We start from the raw sequence: 22,263 nt of genomic DNA on the forward strand, positions 1-22,263 counted from the left end.
AATGAAATTTAGTATACATAGTGTAACGTAGCGTTACCAAACGTCTTAAATCTAATCTAATTCTAGTACCTTATTATACCTATTCTAACTTATAATAAATCAAATCAAAATATATTGTGACACATAGGTTTAGGAAGTTATTAACTAAGTCCTCTTAATTTTATTGCTACTATGGCCTGCCCTTGGGCATACAAAGTTATATAATTATAAAATACCTAAATCATGCAATCTAATTAATAATGGTTATGTCCTAAAATAAACTATAGTGCCACAATCTTATCTGTTCCGGTGGTCAAAATGTGTACTAACGAGACGTCATTGTCAAACGTCCTTTCATACTCTGTGCGTTATTTGAGTTGTCAATTTCTGCGAAGAGGCTGACGCTACGTTATTTAATTTGTTTTGTGATTTTCTGGGTGTAATAATGCCAAAAGCGCTGAAAAGTGATGCAAGAAAAGTAATACTAGATATATTGGCTTTTATGCAGGAAGTATAACGTATTCAGGCGCCTTTAATTCCGTTAGAAAAATGGGAAGAACGAGTTGCAGCGGCTACAGGTTAGTGTTGCCAAATATGACGAATAATTTTACCCATATACTTACATGTGATTTTATTAATATTTTCCCGAGAGACCCGTACCCCAGCAGTGGGGACGGGATGGGTCGTGATGAAAGTATATAATCTTTATTTTTCTTTGATTACAGGTGTGAGTGAAGCTGCGTACCTATACGCATATATTGTGTGGAATTAATATAAATAACAATGTTTTTAACAAAACCACCGTGGAAATTTAAGGTAAACACAGCTATTAACGGCCCTCTCAACCCCTAGCTTTGCAAGTGAAATCTAGGACACAACAAATATTAATTATCTAAAACGTTTTTAAAATTTTGTGAGTGATCAAACACCATCGGCGCGTACTTAAAATTAAAAATTAATCAGTTTTTGGAATATATTATCCATATTGAGGTGAGTAGCATCAGACTGGAGTTGGCGTCGGCCGCCGCGGCGGAGTTGTGGACCTGGTTTTGGCGTACCTGGAAATTTTAAAATTATATTAACATACGCGACCCACGTCCACTTTACCTATAAAAATGTTGTCTATTTAATATGTAAATCCAGGTTATTAGCTTAATTAGCTTCCTACTTACCAGCCTAATTTTATAAAATTTGCTTACACCATGGTAGTGTAACAAACATCACGTTTTAATATTAGGTACATAATAATATGATAAAAAAAATATTTTTTTTTCTTTGTCTCATTGAAGAATTAATAGAACTCTTTACGGGGTACCGGCCCAAGACTGTATCTTCCTATATTTAATTATTTTACTCACAGTGTTGTTGATCCAGACGGTGTAGCTAGAGACGCGTGTAAACACGTGAGGATAGAAGGAATCGCCGCATGTCACCCCAAATGAGGTCACCCCCACCACCACCCCGTTGTACACCAGGGGACCACCGGAGTCACCCATGCAAGTGCCGGCTCCTGTATGGGACAAACTCTTATTGTTAGCCAAGATAGGTATGACGACTTGAAGAGTCTGGAAAATACCCAACGTGTGTGTACGGACACAAACTTTCTCACAAACACTCATGAATCCTGTGATTTCGAAGCGGGTCGCTTTTTCATCAAAACTCAAACGCACTCAATAGAACTCGTCAAACGTCTCCATAAGTCGGTCCAGCCTGTCGACTTCATAAGTGAGATAAACGAGCTTACCTCCAACACCAAGCAGCCCCGCGCAGATCATGTTGTTGTATGAGAAGAAGATCGAATAACGCGCGGCGCAGGTGTCTCGGTCCACCTTGCGCAGCCCCACGCGCCGCAGCCCGAGGGGGAGTGACTTGCTGCAGTTCATCTACGGAGTATTACAATAGTGGTATAGGAAGCTAACAGAAATGACTCAGGGGCTCATTAAGGTATCACGCCAAACATGGGCTTTATATATTCTGTTTATTATCAAATAAGATATTAGGTCATTACTTACCTATAGGTTTAGATGCCAATAACATCCGCTAGGTGAAGTGTAAGATACTCACATCAGTCTGTCCCCACCCGACAGCTACCACAGACGCGTTGTCCGGGACCACATACCCCCCCGGGGGGATGGCGGCTGGCTGCACCGAGCTGCTCCGGTAGTTGCTCATACTGGTCGGCAGCACCAACACTGCCACGTCGTTGTCGTAACTCTTCAAATATTTGTAGTCCTCGTGGACCACGGTTTTGGACGTCGCATGCTCTGGGCCTCCGCGGTCATTGTAGGTAGTTCCGACGCGAATGACAACTTCAGATGCACTCAAGATTACTATCTTGAGTGTATCTGAAGTTGTAATTCGCGTCGGTAACAGCTGTAGTGTCATTGACTTTTCTGGAAAGATTTTATTGGTATGGTGTACCTACCTCATTCACTGTATGATTTGATTCATTGGCGAAGGGTTCACACCTTTAACACAATTCACATCGGCTTCTGTTTTGGATTGACTGATTTGATAAATTTATTTTCTGCGTATAATGGCATCATAAAAGCGCAGCGAAGTTGTTGGGGGCAGCTTGTAAATTAATGAATATAGTGAGACGTTCATGAAAATTTGGAGAATGGCCGACCGCTAAATCGTAACTAAGTACACGCAGAGAAATTGGTGACAAACAGAACTACTAAATCGATTAGTTGAATTAGGTTACAACTTTTCTAGTTTGAAATACTGTGTCCTTGTTATTTCTACGACTAATTATTCACTCTTACTAATCGAATGTTTCGTTATATTATTTCATTTATGTAGCACACAAAAACTATTATTGAACTAAAACATCAATAATTATTGCATTCTAAACAATGATTATGTTAGTATGTATAATAATGAATTGTGTGTACTAAGAAACAGGGATTCACAGTCACTAAATGATCTAGTTCCGGTTAATGATTTAGAATGTTACTGGTGGACTACGAGTGTGTCTGTAATCAAAACAATAATCTTTTTATTACAACTAAATTATTGTTTGCAGTACATATCGTTCTAAGTGTCGTATAATTTGGGTTTAATTTGGTTTACTTTTTATGTAGTGGTTTTGCCTAACAAGAATATTATAGTAAAAACCACCCCGGAAATAGTAAACGGTACAATGTATGTATTAATGCGTGCTATTCTGTTAACGTGTTTTAGATTATTTAAAATGATAATGTTACAATAACAATCGAGGTGGTACTCATAGCTAAGTATCTTGTTCCGTTTATATTATGTTTTGTAAATCATCATATAAGCCATCATAAATACTGTTTGGCCGCCATTGTGTCTTTGACCACGCTCACCTAGCGCTCACTGATTATAAATTATTTGTTTTTGTGTATTTTACGCTAAATTTGACGTGATTTTGTGCGTGATGTCCGATGACGTTGACTGAGATATCCCACAGCTGTTGCAGCAGTGGGGTTTACCTCAGTATATTGATACGTTTCAAAGTAAGTTTGTACCTCTACCTATAAATATTAGTGATTTGATTGTATTTTTTTGATTGCTAATAAAATGTACGACTTCATTAACATTATGGTTATATTATAAGGTATACCATTTTAAATATTTTAATTTAATCTTTTGTTTTTTAGATTATGAAAATTACGAGGAAATGGAGTCAATATAATAATGGTTTCTGGGAAACATGCAGGACGAAAAAACAATTATGGCGACCATCCAAAGCTAAGAAAAAAGGACACATATCAACACACATAAAATAAATGTCATTTTTCTATGTACTTCATATTTTTATTTTTGATTCCAGGGAGCTATTATTTCGTATGCCTGTACCTACTGGTTTGGGGGTCGGTGCAGACAGACAACAGAAAAATCCCCGCGGAGATTTCGAGGTAATTGAAAAAAATACTATGTCACCATTTTTAGATATATTTTGTAATTTAAGCTATGGTGACATGGTTTTTTTCAATGACCGCAATAATTTCCGCGAGGATTTTTCCGTTGTCTGTCTGCGCCAACCCCTAAACCAGTAGGTGCTGCACACGAAATAGTAGCTGTAACAATATCTAGGATGCTAGTATTACAATGTGTATTGTACTTGTTACAATAAATATACAGCTAGCGTTGCAATACGAACAGTAATTATTAAAGTTCGAGTCGTTATATTACACAAATTCATTAGTAGATACAGCAAAGTATTTAGTAAACCCAAAGAAAAAAGTGTTTATGGTTACCAGATTGCATAGTAGCCCTAACAATCGATCTAGTAATCTTTACTTGACGTATGGTTACAATTACATTGGTATTGTAACAGGCGCGTAAGTTAACTTGTAGTTAGTATTAAATTGTTTGGTCGGTTACACTAAACATCTAGTTGTTATTAATAAACCGACAGGTAAAATAATAACAGAATCGTTTTTGTAAAGTTAACTTCGCGAGTCTTGCTGTCACGTTTGCAAACAGAAGTTCTAGTTACAGTAGCCTTTTTTCTCGTTTAGGTAGCCAGATATTTCTCTGCGTGTACCTACTTACAACATTTTGGAATTTATTACCGAAATAAGCAGTGCGCAGCGGTGAGCACGTGGTGCTGTGTGAGTATCACGCCCCCACAGGCACCCCCCAGCATCCTCTGACCACGCATCTGCAAATACAGTGATAAAGTACGTTACAATAAGGGCTATATACTCGTAACTAACCGCAAAATTAAAATAACTAAAGGCTCAGTTTGACGTAGGCAAACTGATATTGAATAAGTACCTTCATCATTTGAATTTTTAGAACATTTGAGAAGTATTTCTCGGACATACTGAGACGCACTGACCCTACCCGTACAACTGTGTACCTACGGTCACAGTCACATCACGTCCCTGTTTGGTGTCGGTATTATGAAAATTTAACCTTTTCATTGCTCGCGTTGACAGCTCTAAACGAAGCTTCCATAAAATTATATCAGCGGGTCTGGTAAATCAGCAATACCTACCGTATATAATGATCTTAAATACGCCATGTATGGGTATGTCTCGACGGTGGTGGGTCGTCCCCCGACGATCCTGTTGGCGGGGGGCGCGGGGGGCGCGGGGGGCTCCCTCACAGTCACCGAGTCCTCACAGCTCCCTGAAAACTTAATTATATACCTACCTACACGTAGTCCATATTTTTAAAGAGAAATCCCTGATCGCATAAAATGTATGGATCGCATAAGGATAAAATTGATATTCTTAGGGCAGGTAATGTAGGTAAGTAATACATGCCTAATAATGTTGAAAAAAAAATCTCTCTTTTACTGGGGGTTGATTGTACCCTATCGGTAATAAAGAAATAACAATTCTTCTACTTTTTAAATAGACTTTGATTAAGTATACCTACCTAACTATATAGAAATAAAAATTGGTAAGGTTACATTCTTTTACCTTTGAAAACTGAAGGAGCTTAGTATAAAGTACCACATACACTCATAGATATAATAGATATATCCAATTTTAGTCTACCGTACTTATAACTACCATAAATAATAAATATTACCATAGAACCATTAAAATACATCACACACAGTGATAATAATTAGTAACTTCATACTGAAAACCATCATTTTCCTGTTTATTTTCAGTCTCAAAAGTAAGTAAAAATTGCGATGGCCATCGCAATTTTATTTATTGTAGCTTGTTTACGGCAAAGCAATGAGGACAGATATATATAAAAGTACAAGGAGTTGCAATAGTGGTAAATATAGTAAGATGGTGAAAATCTACAACTCTTTGTGTCTGGTCTATCCTTTTTAACACACTTTATTGCATGTCATACGCTACGTAAGTTCCTATGTATTGTACATTCTGAACTGACATAGATACAGCGTCGAATGCGCCAGTAAAGTGACACACCATCTTGTTCTTATATTGTTAATCTAAGGTCTGTATATTAACTATATTATAATATAGTTAAGTAGTTAGGTACAGTAAGGGGCAGATAAACCTGACCCCCCTCAAAAGCATTGTTAGTATGAGAGGAGGGTCAGGTTTCTCTGCAACTGACCGTACGTAACAATGTGTTTTTACAACACCCCCGTGTACATTTTATTAATGGTAAACGTAGCCATTAATGGTCCCCTACCCTTAGTTATGCAAGTGAACTCTAGGGCACAACAAATATGTAAAACGTTTCACGTATTTCTACTTAACGCCTTTTTAATATATAATTTCAATACGTACCTACATAATATTAATATATCAATCAAATGGTGCCAAGGAAAGATATAAAATCATAATTTGTTAAAAATACATTTAATTTCAAGAATTGCGAATATAAAAGTTTTTTTAAGAAAGTTATAAACGTATACTAATTACAATGGCCAAAGAACCAAAAAGTATCTAGCACCCAAAATCTATAACAAGCTACCATTACAATTATTTAACTGTAGTTTTCATAGTTTGGCAGACATTTAATTGTAATACTCAGATGTATTTTTGATTATAAACATTCATAAAAAAAAATACCTACCTATTTCAAAATGGACAACTTATAAGGATTTGTCGTCATAATATTTTTTTGCTCACTTGAAAAGAGCTATCCAACGATGTATGTTGTATGACTCATCTTTATTGGACATGTCCTAAAACTCCCATCCTCTTTTAGACACTAAAACTATCATCGGTACGTACTCCTACTTAAAAAAATAATGAGAATTCGGAATACATAATCCAAATTGACGTTGCGAAGGCGAGTAGCATCAAACTGGTGACGTCAGCTGCCACAGCGGTGTTGTGACTGTTCTTGTGCACAACCACAACCTGGTTTTGACTTACCTGGGATGTTTAAAATTATAATGTAAATCAGTGTCCTACTTACCTACCTACCTATTTTATACGTATTAGGAAGGTATGATAACAAAAATATTTTCTTGTTCGTCATAAATAAATGTTAAGAGAAGAAACTCTTCAAGGGGGGGCATTCTCAGCCGTGGGGTGCAAGGCTTCAGTACAGTGGGGCACCGCCCCAAGGCTGTATAATTCTATAATTTAATTAAACTACTTACAGTGTTGTTGATCCAGTCAGTGTAGCTAGAGACGCGCGTAGACACATGAGGGTAGAAGGAATCGCCGCATGCAATCGCAAATGAGGTCACCCCAACCACCACCCCGTTGTACACCAAGGGACCACCTGAGTCACCCAGGCAAGTACCAGCTCCTGTAGGGGACAAACTCTTATTGTAAGCCGAGATATGTATGACGACTTGACGAGTCTGGAAAATACCCAACGTGTGTGGACGGACACAAACTTTCTCACAACTCGCAAACGCACTCGATAATAATCGTCAAAGTCGTTAATTGTCTGCATAAAGTCGGTCCAGCCTATCGACGAGTCGGATATACGAGCTTACCTCCAACACCAAGCAGCCCCGTGCAGAGCATTTTGTTGACGTTGTTGTATGAGAAGAAGATCGAATAACGCGCGGCGCAGGTGTCTCGGTCCACCTTGCGCAGCCCCACGCGCCGCAGGCCGATGGGGCTTGAGTTGCTGCAGTTCTCCTACGGGGTATTACAGTAGTGGTATAGGAAGCCGACCGAAATGATTCAGGGGCTCATTGCTGCATCATGCCAAACATGAGGTAGGTATATTTCCGTTTATTATCAAATAAGAAATTAGGTCATTACTTAGCTACATATAAATGCCGATAAAATCCACAAGGTGAAGTGTTTGATACTCACATCAGTTCGTCCCCAACCGACAGCTACCACAGACGCGTTGTCCGGGACCACATACCCCCCCGGGGGGATGGCAGCTGGCTGCACCGAGCTGCTCCGGTAGTTGCTTATACTGTCCGACAGCACCAACACTGCCACGTCGTTAAAAGGGAAGGTATAGCTCTCGTGAACCACGATCTTGGACGTCACATGCTCTGAGCCTCCGCGGTCATTGTAGGTAGATCCGACGCGAATGACAACTTTAGATGCCCTCAAGATGGTAGTGCCAGTAGCAGCTGTAGTGTCATTGATTTCTCTGGAAAGATTTCATAGGTATGGACCTAGGAGCTTTTGGAGATATGGATACGAGTACCTAGATCATTCACTGTATGACTTGATACTGCAGTGGCAAAGGGTTCACGCCTGCAACACAATTCACATTGCTTCTCTTTTGGATTGACTATTTGATTTGATATTTTATATTATCCTAATCCTAACTAATATTTTTATTATTTGAATTCGTAGTTTTTTAAATTAAAGTAGGTATATTTCTTATTTTAGGTATAATACATAGTATATTATTATCTTATAAATATATAAGGTAACGGGTCCATATATCGCGGTATTCAAAATGGCGTCCTTATTTCGAGTTATATTTATTTTCATGATTATTACTCATTTTAATAGGTTTGGATACTCTAAAATTACATTTAATCGTTCATTATCTTTAACTGAAACTACTTGATGTAGTAAATATGTTTAAAATTGCCTAAAATTACTAAAAACTCATGTAATGTGCCGTGAGGGCGACGCCGCCATGTTTTTCATACAAACGCGACCCGGCTTACGTAAGGCCAGCCATATTTAATAATTGTGTTTTTTAATATTTATACGACGTTCAACTTTGTAAATAGTTTATATTTAGTTTATTATATTCTTATACTTACATTAAATTTAAATTTTAACTCTTTTTAAACTAATTTAACCCCTTTAAACTCAAAAACAAAATACCTCGGTATAAGGGCCTGATTTTTATACGTTGTTCCTAACTCCGAGTTACCCTCGGTATAAGGAAAAATACTATGTCATGATTTTTAGCTTATAACTTTACAAATAATAACATTTGAAGTATATGCTTGATTACATAATAATAATGATGAACGTGACAAGCTTATAACCTAATTCGGCGGTACAAAATATCCTCTAGGAATCTTAATATGACACGATAATTGTTGACCCAAAAATCATGGTTACATAGAAAACCTTAACTTAGTATGTATATTTGAAATGATAAAAAACAGTGTTATTTCATCGCTATTAACGTAAGTGATACATAATTTTACCAATATTTTATGTATGATTTGAGTAACAAATCTATGTTGTTTCTAAATCGATAATTTGATAACTCGGAATATGGATTATTAAAATACTTGCTGAACCCCTAACATGGAGTATGACATTTTACATAGGTAGGTACCTCGGAAATCGGAATATGACTACATCACACCTTCGCAGTGTCATCCGATGCCGTCATCAAACCATAAAATCAAGATGAATTAGCGACTTTCTTCCTAAATATAAAAGGGGTGTGGATAGATATGCCTGACTTTACGAAAATACTACTAGATACTACCTACTTATTACTCTTTATAAAAGAAGAAAGAAAGAAATTTGTAGACGTAAAACTTTATTTGGGTGAATAAAATAACACACACGACCGTGGAGTTTTTATAACACTTATATACACAATTGCCTAATTTCATTTCTGTATTTTATTTCCATTATCCTTCTACTTCGAGGTCTGATGGCCGTTGTAATATTGTTATCCCAGAATTCCCAGATAAATTAATGTCCTGTATACTGCATTTCATGTTTGGTTTAGGGGTCTGGTTGATTTTTTCATTTTCTTGTTGTTGTCACTGAAAAATAAAGTAAGTAGGTAAATTGTATGGATAGTTGACAGAATTAAGCTTATCCTTATAAGTTGGTACCCATTTTCACAAAACTTAGTGAGTTTAGAAACGAAAACGCTAGAACAAAAACCTAGGTTAGTAACTAAACTGATGCCAAATTACTGATAAAAACATAAAAATATTTCCATTTTACGTAATTTCCTAAAATAATTCGCACACAAGCTTACCTTATCGATTTTCCAATTGCATATTGCAAATACAAACATAATAATTTAATAAAAGATGTTTGTTTTCTAATGTAAAGACTTAACAAAAATACTTTCAAAGAATAGCGGCAAACTTTTCGGCGGAAAATTGAACATGGCGCCGGCGGCGGCGCGCCTCCAGTCCAGCGCGCATGCGCCATAGAGATGTACCTAGTGCAATGTTCCTTGCTTCCGACCTATGCTTGAATGAAAAAATAATCGATGCTGGATCGATTCCTGGGTAGATACTTTTATTATAATCATATTCGTTTATGGTAAATACATTAGGTACTCATCGGAAATTAGTACTGATAAGGTATTTGGCTTTTGTAAGTATTCGATACTTTTCCTCATCCCTTACACATCTACTTTTATTACGTATCATCAACTTTTAAACATTTAAGTAAGAACATAAAATATCGTGGAAAAATTTTAGACCTTACTTAGATAAAAACTATAGTAAAAAATGTTTAAATCATTCGAGTTCAATAATCGATTATATTCGATTACTGTCACTATTTCATCAATTTACCCCATCTCTACTCTATTTTTTTTTTAATCGCTTGGAAAAGTCCATAGAATATCATAGAAGCATTATGAATATTTTTTCTAGCCAATGTTACCAGTTGCAATAATGAATTATGAAAATGTTACATAAATAATAGAAATTATCACGAAAACCAATATAAATGGAGAGTATTTAATTCTTTTCATTATTTTCAACTACTATTTAGAATAATTAAATTTATTTGGAGTACTTTAGGGTTAAAAAAGTATATCGATATTTTAGATTGTAATTTCCTTATGTTCATGGCCACACTCATGGAGCCACTGACAGGACTAACTCGGAATATGGAACAGGCTACCTCGGTATATGGAAGAAACCATAATCCCACCTCGGTATAAGGGCAAATCGACATGTGTAATAAATTATATTTTTTTAAGTATAATTAATGTGTTATCAATGAATCTGTGTTAAGAAATATAAAATTTAACGTATATTCTTACAGAAGACAATATTTCACATCAATATTGATGGTTACAAATGCTTATTTTTCTTACTTACTTTCAAATGTTGTTATTTACCTCGGAATATGGACCCGTTACCTTATTTTATTTATTTTTAGTTAGTTCATTATATTATAATATGAGTACATATGATTCTGCCAACAGTGATGATGATGATTCTTTCCTTTCTTGCTCTTCCGTTGGATCCATTAGTAGCTGTGATCTGTCGTATGTTCAGCTCTCATCTAGTCTCAATTCAGAATTTTCGAACTGTCGGAAATCTCTGAATGTAGTTCATATCAACGCTCAGAGTATTCCGGCACACTTTTCCGATATGCTTACGTCCTTCGATAACAACAACATTCATGCTGTTCTTGTTTCAGAATCCTGGTTAAAACCTTCACTCGACTCCTCTCTTTATCCATTACCTGGATTCCAGCTCATTAGGAATGATCGGATCAATAAAGGCGGTGGTGGGGTTGCAATTTACCTTCGCAGCCATATTCCCTATTCTATCATCAGTAAGTCTCCGAGTGAGTATTCTGGGAAGGCAGAACATCTTCTGATAGAAGTTCGTCTCGGCCACAGCAGGATTCTCCTCGGAGTTTACTATAGCCCTTCTTTGACTGTCAATTACTTTGATTCATTTGATAAACTTCTCGACGACTACACTCCTTTGTTTCACAATACCATAGTCATGGGCGATTTTAACACCTGTCTTCTGAAAAACGACTCTCGTTCTAGGTCATTGCACTCTATTGTTACCTCTAAAAATCTGCACATTTTACCTTCAGATGCAACCCACCATCCGCCTAATTCAGACCCAACCCTCATGGATTTGACTATTGTGTCTTCGCCGAATCTCGTAATTAAACATGGTCAGTTAACAGCTGACTGTTTTTCTTACCACGACCTTATTTATCTCTCATATAAAATTCGTACTCCCAAACCCAAGAAGCGTACCATTCTCCAGCGTAATTTTAAGAAGGTGGACGAGCAGCAGTTGTGTGAAGATGCTAAGGCTGTTGACTGGGCACAGCTGAACGGCATAGACGACATTGACGAGAGGGTTGCTCTGTTTAACTCTCTCCTCACCGATCTTTTTGATAAACATGCACCCCTCCGTCCAGTCCATGTTAAACAGCTGCCTGCCCCGTGGCTCACAGATGACATAAAAAGGCTCATGTCCAAACGTGATCACGCCAGATTTCGCTACAAGAAGCAACCCACTGAGGAGCACGAGAGGCTATACAAGGAGCTGAGGAACCGCTGCAATAGAGTGTGTAGGGATGCAAAACGCCGACATATCCATAAATCAATTGAAAACTGTGACAATGCACAATTATGGAACTTCCTGAAAACTCTGGGCATAGGGAAAACCAAGGCAACTTCGAACATCAACACTGACCTCACTGCTCTCAACAAGCATTTTTCAACACCCCCTCTGATTCTGAATGATCACATTAAAGCTACAACTCTGAGTCATCTTTCTACTATGCCGTTCCCTGACTGCCCTTCATTCAATTTCAAACTTGTTTCTGGCCGTGACGTTAAGAGATGTATTTCGGCGATAACTAGCAGAGCAGTAGGCATTGATGACATCAGTGCCTACATGTTAAATCCTATATTGGACGTTATTTTGCCCCACATAACCAATCTCATGAACCTTTCACTCCTGTCCAAATCCTTTCCTACCCTATGGAAGAATGCGTTCATTCTTCCACTACCAAAAGTCCCGAATCCTACATCGTTGTCGCAATTTCGCCCAATTTCTATTTTACCCTTCCTCTCAAAAGTCCTCGAACGTCTTGTCTTTGAACAGTTTTCCAGTTTCCTCTCCAACAACGATCTCCTTAATCCTCTCCAATCCGGCTTTCGTCCAGGCCACAGTACTGTTACCGCTCTGATCAAAGTTACTGACGACATTCGCAGCAACATAGATAAACAACACGTTACTGTCCTGGCGTTGCTGGACTTCAGTAACGCATTCAATACAGTCGATTTTGATCTACTCCTTGGAATTTTACGCTCTCTTAATGTATCTCCGGCAGTCACCAGTTGGTTCGAGTCTTATCTCAAGGGACGCAAGCAGTGTGTACGTACCGACAGTGAGAGTTCTTCTTGGTGTCCAGTACTTGCTGGTGTCCCTCAAGGTGGCGTTCTTTCTCCTCTGCTTTTCTCTTTGTTTATAAACATTTTAGCCAATAAACTGACTTCTCTCTACCACCTCTATGCGGATGACCTTCAGCTCTACACTAGTGCACTTCCCGAAAACCTCAACTCTGCTGTTAGCCTCATTAACACCAATCTGGAGATTATCTCCAAGTGGGTAAAATCTTTTGGTTTGCTGCTTAATCCCACGAAGTCTCAAGCGATTGTTTTCGGCAGCTCCAGAATGTTAAACAAAATTAACTTTTCAGCTGTGAGGAAAATCAGGTACGACCAATCAGACATACCATATGTAGCCTCAGTAAAAAATCTTGGCGTGGTCATGGACAGCACTCTCTCTTGGATCCCGCAAGTTGACGCTGTGAGCAGGAAGCTTTTTGCATCTTTCCACTCCCTTAAACGCTTGCAGTATTTCCTACCGTTTTCCACTAAAATTACGCTGGCACAGTCTCTACTGCTCCCAATTCTCGACTACGCTGACGTAAGCTATCTTGACCTCACTGAAGAGCTACTCAACAGACTCGAACGTCTCCAGAACTTATGTATCCGATTTATTTTTGGATTACGTAAGTATGATCACATTTCAGAGTATCGTGCTCAATTGAAGTGGCTCCCAATTCGCCTTCGCCGGAATACCCACATTCTCAACATGTTATTCAATGTTTTGAATAACCCTACTTCCCCCCAATATCTCCGATCTAAGTTTTCATTCCTATGTTCCCACGGCCGAGCGTTGAGATCTACAGAGAACAAGATGTTGAGTGTGCCTGACCGCAACGCTGCTTCTTACAGTGACTCGTTCGCTGTGAAGGCGGCGTGTTTGTGGAACACCTTGTCCGTAGACGTGCGACTTTCACCTTCACTTGCTACCTTTAAAAAGAGCGTAAAGGATCACTATTATAAGACCTTAGGTTGGTAAATAATATGTATTATATTATATAGTTATATATGTATTTATATAAATATAGCGGATATATATTAAGTCTATTTTGTCATTTAGGTATTATGTGTATTTGTATTATTATTATTTATGTAAGTTAAATAGGTAGTTAGTTTGTATTTTTCGTTTTTATCTTAGATATGTTTTAGTTTAGGTACTTTCCACATTGTTTTTTGTATAGCTTTTTATTGTATTAAAGGAGTTTTAAAACTTTAGTTTTCCACCTAACAAAGGTTGGTTGGAAGAAATTGCTTCTTGGCAATAAGCCCGCCTCTGTATATACTTACTACTTTTAAGTCCATTTTTGTAACTGTTTCTATTATTATACAATAAAGTGTTTATAAATAAATAAAAATTATAAATGCGAAAGTCACTGTCTGACTCTCCTTCTATAGAATAGATTTAACATATTAGGTTTTGTATTTATTTCAGACAAATGAAAAACTTTAATACCGCGATGTAGGATTTCATATTAATTGGCCACGGTTCCATACAAGCTCTCTGTATTGCGCTTTTAGTGCCATCTGTTGGTTATATCCGGAACTGTCTGTCTGTCTGTTACTCTTTCACGCCAAAACTACTGAACGGATTTGAATGAAATTTGGTATACATATGGTCGAGACCCTGAGAAAGAACATATGCTACTTTTTATTGCGAAACGGAGGTTGTAAGGGGTTAAAAGGGGGGGTTAAAAGTTGTATGCGAATACTTAATTTTAAAAGATAAAAATATGACGGCTGACTGGCGTAGTGGTTAGTGACCCTGACTGCTATGCCGAAGGTCCCGGGTTCGGCCACGTATTTGCAGTATGTTTTTAAGGTCCTCGAAAACAACCCAATTAACGACTGTACATTTCAATACGAGGTTTCATTCATTGTCATTTGGTTCGTATGCGTCATTTTTGAAGATAAAACCATGAAACTTATTACGTAGGTGTTTTAGGAAAAATGTGCAGAGATTTTCTACATACGGAATTCCCATGACTGACACGCACACGATATCAACGCACAGGCTAAACGTAGCGTAGGCACTTGAAATTTGGAAGGGACGTAGCTTAGGTAACGTATTTTCCCACAAAAACCTGAGTTAGCGGTTGAAATTCGGCATTAACTTAGGCTGTTTTTAACAGCATGCGGATTTGATCACGCACGCGGGATTTCCCCGCACGCGTTCATACAAGTATTCATTGTAACGCGTGGAATATGCACACGAGATGCGGGAAAATGGCGTGCTATCCCACGTGCGTGATGAAATCTGCATTCTGTTAAAACAGCCGTAAAGCTTAGTTACAATAGGATATTGCAAGATACCTAGATGTTTTCAATCTAACATGTCTGCACACTTTAGTAAAGTTATGGTTTTGTTTTGAAAAATGGGAGTTAAAGTGAAAAAAAATAAGTAGGTAGTATGAAAAAACCAAAACTGCTTAAGTTAGATGCTTGAAATTAAACATTTATAAATTACTATTCTGCCATTGCTATACAAGTCTTTGCTCAATGAAGTCATGAAAATCATTTTTAGTCAAGTATCTTCGTACTTATTTGTCAACTTTCATCTAATTTAATACCACCATGGCATGTTATTGGGTAGGTAGTTCGGGAGTCGTCCACGGCAAAATAATTTTAGGGCGAAGCGAAGCTCGCAGGCAATAGCTATAGTAAATATATGCGCTACACGGTGCCTTAGGCCGTTTGTCCACCACAGCCGTCATCATCCGGGACGCTCCGTCAGCGAGAACGACGTAAAGGATGACGGCGCTCGGACACTTCATGGCCATGTTAAATAATATCACAAAATTGGCGACGTCATCACCTTCCGGTAACGGCGGTGGTGGAGGAACAGCCTTAGAGCCGGGACAACTTCCTTTAGACCGCGTCCACGACGCCAGCGAGCGGAGAATTACGTACAGTAAGTATGCCTCCACCATAAAGGAAATAATCCTAGTTATAATAGTTATCAGGAATATATATAAATATATATATAATAATATAATATATATAATATATATATAATAGGAATCTAGAAGTTAATCTAAAAATCGCTAACGATGGCCGTTCTAAAAATTGGAATTAGCATGACGAGGGGGTGGCCTTGGCAGTTTCTGGAATAAACGCTTTCAAACGGAAGTTACTATGTATTTTTTATCCACTGGCGGTGCTAGTTCTGCGTATAATAGCGAAGCTCTTGGAGGCAGCATGTAAATTAATGACAGGGAAATATAGCTGACCGCTAAATCGTAACTAAGTATATACAAAAATTAAGAATTTATTACTTATTTAAGCAGTGCGCAGCGGTGAGCACGTGGTGCTGTGTGAGTATCACGCCCCCACAGTTTAACAGCAGCGGTTTCTGGCCACGCATCTGCAAATACAGCGATAAAGTACGTTACATACATACATATACATATATATGCACTCACGACTGTAATCCCCGAAGGGGTAGTCAGAGGTGGCTCACAAGCGAGCCACCCACTTTTTGCAGCACATTTTTGTACTCCCGTGATAGGTTGCGAACCATATCGCCGTTTTGGGATAAGAACAATGCACTTAGGATACACATCTAGAATCTAGATGTGCAGGTTTCCTCATGATGTTGTAAATTGTAACTGACTTATTTAATCAATATACGTTATATCAGTATTCCAAAGCGGTTGTTCCTTATTTTAAACACCAGAAACAACAGAAATATAGGACAAATTAATACTTACGCAAATTAGGCCGCTACATGCTCTGGACCTTACGAGCCATATATTTACAAGGATTACGCTGATTCCTGAAGATTACCTTGGAACCCCCGGAATACGCACAAAGAACGGAGGTCAGCTGTACCTGCCACGCAACCATCTCGCACAACTACGCATCAGCGAGGTCAAGGTCAAGCCAAGCGGGTCACAACAGGTGCCTGAAGGAGACGTAACGCAGACGTAATTCCAATCAAGGACTAGCAGTCAAGCCAAAGGAAGTATCGTCGTTCCCAGCAAACACGACATCTTGTCCCTTTCCCAACCTCGTCCTCATTTGTGCTAATAACGTGTTTCAGTGAATAGCCGCAGAGAGTAACATACGGGTGCACCGCACTGCCGAGGCCACAGCCTGCTCGCAGTCTTCGCGTCACGCACTACACGTGAGTACTCCACTTTTCACTGACCACCAAAATGACTCTCAACCCAGACAAAGATGCCACGGCGCCACGATCTCAATCTCCCTATAGATCATCAGACAGACAGACGGAAGAACTGATTCGCAATCTCGTTAAAAAACGTGGCATTATAAAGGGCAGGCTTACTAAATTCATTAACTACATTAATTCAATAGATGGTGAAGTAGATCCCCCCAAAACCACGTTGATATGAAATTACGCGTGCAAGGTGCTGCTGGTTTATTTTCCGAATTTAATAGTGTCCAAACAAATTTAGAAGAAGCGGTCCCGCGACCACGATTTAGAAGCTCAGTTATCTCAACGCGAACAGTTCGAAAATAGTTATTAGGGGCCGTCCATTAATCACGTGAGGCTCAAAGGGGGGGGGGGGGAGGGGGTACGGAAAACCTCACGAAACATCACGAGGGGGGAGGGGGAGGTCTGGTTAGACATCACGTGTATTAATTTTTGACAAAAAGCGCTAGGTATTTCTGACCCGCGAATTTTGAACGGCGCATAATTTTGAACAATTTGTAGTATGACCTTGATTGACTCGCCCGCCGCAATTTTCGTTATATTTTTTCTAGTCAAAAATAGCCTTTACATTATACTTCCAAAAAATACACGTGATCCAAGAGGGGGGAGGGGGCCCAAGTAACATTTCATTCGAGCTTAGGTTGTAAGAAATGCCTTTAGGTTTTATAAGGGTTGTGAAAAGGTTAATGCTTTGCTATCTGGTCATATTGAGTACTTGAGAATGATTACTAAGTCCTAAAACTAATTGTTTATTAATACAACCTTGTAGCTGCTGATAAGAGTTTATATTAACGTTATTTTAACATGTATTTCAGGAGCATATAGTTCTAGGATCTTATAGTTGTCGTAGACTCCTGATTTACTTCTAGAAAAGCTAGCATTAATGCTAAAGTGAGAGCTTAAGGTAAAATTTTTAACCTTGATACAACCATAAAGTTTTGGAATATTTAAATTACTTATAAGTATTTTTTAAAACCTATCTTAAACCTTTAGGTTGATAAGATTTGTCTAGGCAAACAAATTATGACTACTTGGTGAAAACCAAAAGCATTAAGCACTGGCTATGAGCTAAAGGCATGATTTAAGTCCTACAAGAATATTTTAAAGCTTTAGAGGCATCCTCAAAATATGTTAAATGCTTTTTAGTAATTTCCTAACGGCCGCCATATTTTTTCACTGAAATTAAAAAAAAAAACTTACCAAAAAGATACATTTTAATTAATAAGGGAAAATTCAGTAGCGTTTCCTATACTATTCCAAATATATGTTTTTTATATAGACAGTACTTTTATTTCTAATATAAATTTACACCAAACATAAAATTTTATCTATTTTTTTTAATTAAAATATCTTCAAATTTATCATTTACAAAAGGCCCGTCACTTATACAGAACTATTATCCGAAAGTATCACAATAAAGTGCTAGTCGCACAAGGTTTTCATATTTCCTGACTTCAGCCTAACTACTTACTATATTTTGTATTAATACAACACTTACAAGTTAGCCATTTTGAGTCTTGGAAAGTGTCAGGTAATGGCGCCATTTATTATAATTATTATAAAATCTTACACAGAAACATTTTAAGACCCGAGAGTCCTGGGAAGGCATTACAAATATCCATCAAATATGTTTCAAGTTATAGTAGAGTTACATCCAGGACTAATTTAGAACTTAAAAGCTGTCTTCCAAGGTTATGTTAACGTTAAATTAAGGTTGTGAAGGTTTTATTTAGGTTCTGTGTAAGTTGTTCAAAAGGTTCTGGGTTTGAGCTATAGGTTTTGCTGTAGCTCTCAGAAAGGTTCTAAAACGTGGGCCCTTTTCGCACTCAGGAGGTTAATATAAGGTTAATATAAGGTTATCGAGCCTTCTAAGTCTCACGAGTTGATTTCCATACAAAGGTTCTAGAACCTTTTCAAAACCTTTTTAAAACCAAAAATGTTACTTGGGGGGGGTGTTCCCAAACCTCACCAAATATCACCAGGGGGGTCGTTTTTCCCATTTCCCAAAAAATGGGACCTCACGTGATTAATGGACGGCCCCTTACAGTTCCATTGCACAAGCAGAGTTAATGCTAACATGTGGTGAGTTCGCCGATAGTTCTTATAACGCTAAAAAGGGTAAATTAAATTCAGTTAAACTGCCCACCATCACGCTGCCAACCTTTGACGGTTCATACGAAAACTGGCTTCAATTTAGAGACACATTCCTGTCCTTAGTTCATAAATCCAATGAGTTAAATAATATTGAGAAATTTCACAACCTTAAATCATCCCTAAAGGGGGACGCAGGGTTAGTCATAGACGCGGTTGAACTATCCTCGGAAAACTATATAGTAGCATGGGAACTACTTCTTAACAGATACAACAATAGTAGGCTACTAGTACAAAATCACGTAAAAGCATTGTTTAACATTCAGTTACAGTTAGCTAAGGAGTCACCGTCCCTCATTAGAAAACTAATAGACACGATATTAAAGAATATACGCGCTTTAAAAAGTCTCGACGAGCCTACAGACTCGTGGTGTACTTTAATAATTTATATCGTCGTTTCTAAATTATATAAAACCACTGAAAGACAATGGGAGGAGCACAAAGGTTCTTTGATTTCACAAGACGCATCAACAAAGTTAACCGTTAATCAGTTGCTCGAGTCCTCAAGAGTAGGGCGGACATGCTAGAAACATTACAGGTGTCCCATAGCAATACATCCACTAACGCACAGGTTCAACACATTAATAAAAAACCAACTACATAGTTTTACGAACAAGTGTTTTTCAATGCCGGCCCAGTGTAATGTTTCATCAAACAAACCCCCGTTCAATAGGAATACATCGCAATATTCCCAATCTTACAAAAAATATTGCCCCATGTGTCAGGCGAAACATCCTCTGTACTCGTGTGTTAAATTCATAGACGCAAGCCTAGATACGAAGCTTAGTGTAGTACGTGAAAATAAGTTATGCACTGATTGCCTACGGTTCGGTCATAATATAGATTCATGTAGGTTTCGGGCCGTGTAAAATATGTTCGAAAAAACATAACTCATTAATTCACAGCGACGAATCAGATGATTGCTCCGTGAACTTGAACTCCGTCGTTGTTCAGGAACCGGTTCAACGCGCCGCCGCCGCCGCCCTGTCGGTGCCTGAAAATAATGTAACGTCACCGGCCGGTCCCGCTAGTCCATCTATAATCGTAAACAAAGCACACATGCAAGATTTTCACGCGCACACAAACACCATGTCTTCACAACAGGTTCTCTTTTCTACTGCGTTAGTTGAAATTATTGACAAAAATTGCGAAAGGCAAAAGTGGCAGCCAGCGATGTTTTGTTACTAAACAATTATGCGATTCATTAAACGCTATAACTATACAGTCCGGTAGGTAATTCGGTGACTCAATGTTCAGAAACGTGTGACATTGAGTTAAAATCGCGCATCAATACCTACACCACGCGCATCAATTGTTATGTGCTACCGCAGATAACATCCACCATGCCGCGTGTCTTATGTAAACAAAGCGTACATAACGACATTCCAGACGGCATCGTATTAGCAGATCCTGATTTCTTAGACTTTAATAGGCGCAGATAAGTTTTGGGATCTCCTTAACGACGGTAAATTTAGACTAAAAAGCGGTTGTTCCTTATTTTAAACACCAGAAATATAGGACAAATTCAATACGCAAATTAGGCCGCTACATGCTCTGGTCCTTCGAACTAAAAACCGGTCCTTATTTGCAGAGTACAAAATTAGGTTGGATAATTTCAGGCCCCATCTACAAGTCGCACAGTAGTGGCAGAATACAATGTAATTTTACTCAATCAATCGATAGGCAACTAAGACAGTTCTGGGAGTTTGAGGAGCTGCCCAGAGAGCGACACGCGCACGGACGAGGAGCGCGCGTGCGAGGAACATTTCGTCAACACTACGACGAGCAATAGTGACGGAAGGTTCTGGTTCTGGTACGCATCCCTATGAAAAAACCGGCTACGACCTTGGGAGACACGTATTTTCAGGCTGAACGTAGATTTTTAGCGCTAGAAAAGCGATTGCAGCGCTCGCCTCAACATAAAGCGTTATATAGCGATTTTTTACACGAGTATGAAAGGTTAGGTCATATGACTCGCGTAAATGACTACGGATATCCGAATTACTTCCTAACACGCCACGGTGTGTTTCGCGAGCACAGCAGCACTAGTACGCGATTAAGGGTAGCTTTCGAGGCTAATCAACCATCTTCAACTGGTGCATCAATAAATGATTTGCAGATGGTCGGCTCTACAGGGTGATCTATTCTCGATTTTGTTGCGCTTCAGACAGCACAAATAAGCTACTACACTGCTGCATACTATGTCGGTGAGTCTGGTAAAGAAGCAATACCGTAAAAAATGAACTTAAATACGCCATGTAAGGGTATGACTTGACGGTGGTGGGTTGTCCCCCGATGATCCTGTTGGCGGGGGGCGCGGGGGGTGCGGGGGGCTCCCTCACAGTCACCGAGTCCTCACAGCACCCTGAAAACATAATTATATACTAACCTATACGTAGTCCATATTTTTATGAGAACTTCCTGATCGCATGAAATGTATGGATCGTAAATTATAAGGTTAAAATTGACATTAAGTCAGGTAAGGTAATACAGTATATATGTCGCAGGCATCTGGTTTAATCTCCTGTTTGATTGAACCGCTAGCCCGTTCATTGGATGACGCTACTCAGTTGAATGACTAAAGAACAACTCGTCAAGTGGTTGACTGTAACGTCCAACGTCTTGACTGAACGTTATTCAGCGAAGTCGTTAAATGGGATATAGTATAGCAACTCTATAATGTCTGGTTAGGATGAACATGACCAGACAAGAGTCAACAAAAAGACTATGTCACAAAGCTCTCACCTCACAAATTAACTAAACAATAACAATAAACGTACCTTGATATTGTTGTTCATAATTATCCAGTTCCAGCACATTTTTTTCTTTGAAACTATCCGCCTGCGGTGTAATAATAGGTAAATCCATGTTGTCACACTATTTTAACATAAATAACGCACTTTAAAGCTAATTTATTTGCAAAAAATAACAATACAAGTGCTTTTTGTGTCAGCTGTTCGCTGTTAGACGCCATATTTGTTTTATTCACCACCTGACTGATTTTAAGTCCGCTA

General features: G+C 38.4%; 2 protein-coding genes and 1 long non-coding RNA gene across 3 annotated transcripts; 1 reads left to right on the forward strand and 2 right to left on the reverse strand.

Moving 5' to 3' along the window:
- Positions 1–757: 757 nt before the first annotated feature.
- On the reverse strand, positions 758–5,591 carry LOC119691793 (trypsin CFT-1). The gene is made up of 6 exons (XM_048630920.1): positions 4,952–5,591; positions 4,524–4,612; positions 2,044–2,372; positions 1,724–1,862; positions 1,338–1,489; positions 758–1,037 (listed from the first exon to the last, which is right to left on the reverse strand). Exons 3-6 carry the CDS (start codon positions 2,362–2,364, stop codon positions 939–941), a joined length of 711 nt encoding a protein of 236 aa, XP_048486877.1. The 5' UTR covers positions 2,365–2,372; positions 4,524–4,612; positions 4,952–5,591; the 3' UTR covers positions 758–938.
- LOC125490729 lies at positions 3,249–3,752 on the forward strand. Its single transcript, XR_007267871.1, has 2 exons — positions 3,249–3,461; positions 3,606–3,752. It is a non-coding gene; the product is annotated as an uncharacterized LOC125490729 (long non-coding RNA).
- A 2,000-nt stretch (positions 5,592–7,591) lies between the features above and the next one.
- LOC125490784 (achelase-2-like) lies at positions 7,592–21,624 on the reverse strand. Its single transcript, XM_048631100.1, has 3 exons — positions 21,481–21,624; positions 16,197–16,285; positions 7,592–7,965 (listed from the first exon to the last, which is right to left on the reverse strand). Exons 1-3 carry the CDS (start codon positions 21,622–21,624, stop codon positions 7,620–7,622), a joined length of 579 nt encoding a protein of 192 aa, XP_048487057.1. The 3' UTR covers positions 7,592–7,619.
- Between the last annotated feature and the right edge of the window lie 639 nt (positions 21,625–22,263).

The sequence above is a fragment of the Plutella xylostella genome, chromosome 27 (genome assembly GCF_932276165.1).
Source record: "Plutella xylostella chromosome 27, ilPluXylo3.1, whole genome shotgun sequence".
Taxonomy (NCBI): domain Eukaryota; kingdom Metazoa; phylum Arthropoda; class Insecta; order Lepidoptera; family Plutellidae; genus Plutella; species Plutella xylostella.

Coding starts and splice junctions, on each gene's coding strand:
- LOC119691793 (XM_048630920.1), bottom strand. CDS start 2,364: ATGACACTACAGCTGTTACCGACGCGAATTACAACTTCAGATACACTC. Junction 1,490..1,723: donor GGGGCTGCTTGGTGTTGGAG/GTAAGCTCGTTT, acceptor TGTCCCATACAG/GAGCCGGCACTTGCATGGGT. Junction 1,038..1,337: donor CCGTCTGGATCAACAACACT/GTGAGTAAAATA, acceptor TAAAATTTCCAG/GTACGCCAAAACCAGGTCCA.
- LOC125490784 (XM_048631100.1), bottom strand. CDS start 21,624: ATGTTTTCAGGGTGCTGTGAGGACTCGGTGACTGTGAGGGAGCCCCCC. Junction 16,286..21,480: donor ATTTAAGTTCATTTTTTACG/GTATTGCTTCTT, acceptor CTGTATTTGCAG/ATGCGTGGCCAGAAACCGCT. Junction 7,966..16,196: donor GCTGCGCACTGCTTAAATAA/GTAATAAATTCT, acceptor AAATCTTTCCAG/AGAAATCAATGACACTACAG.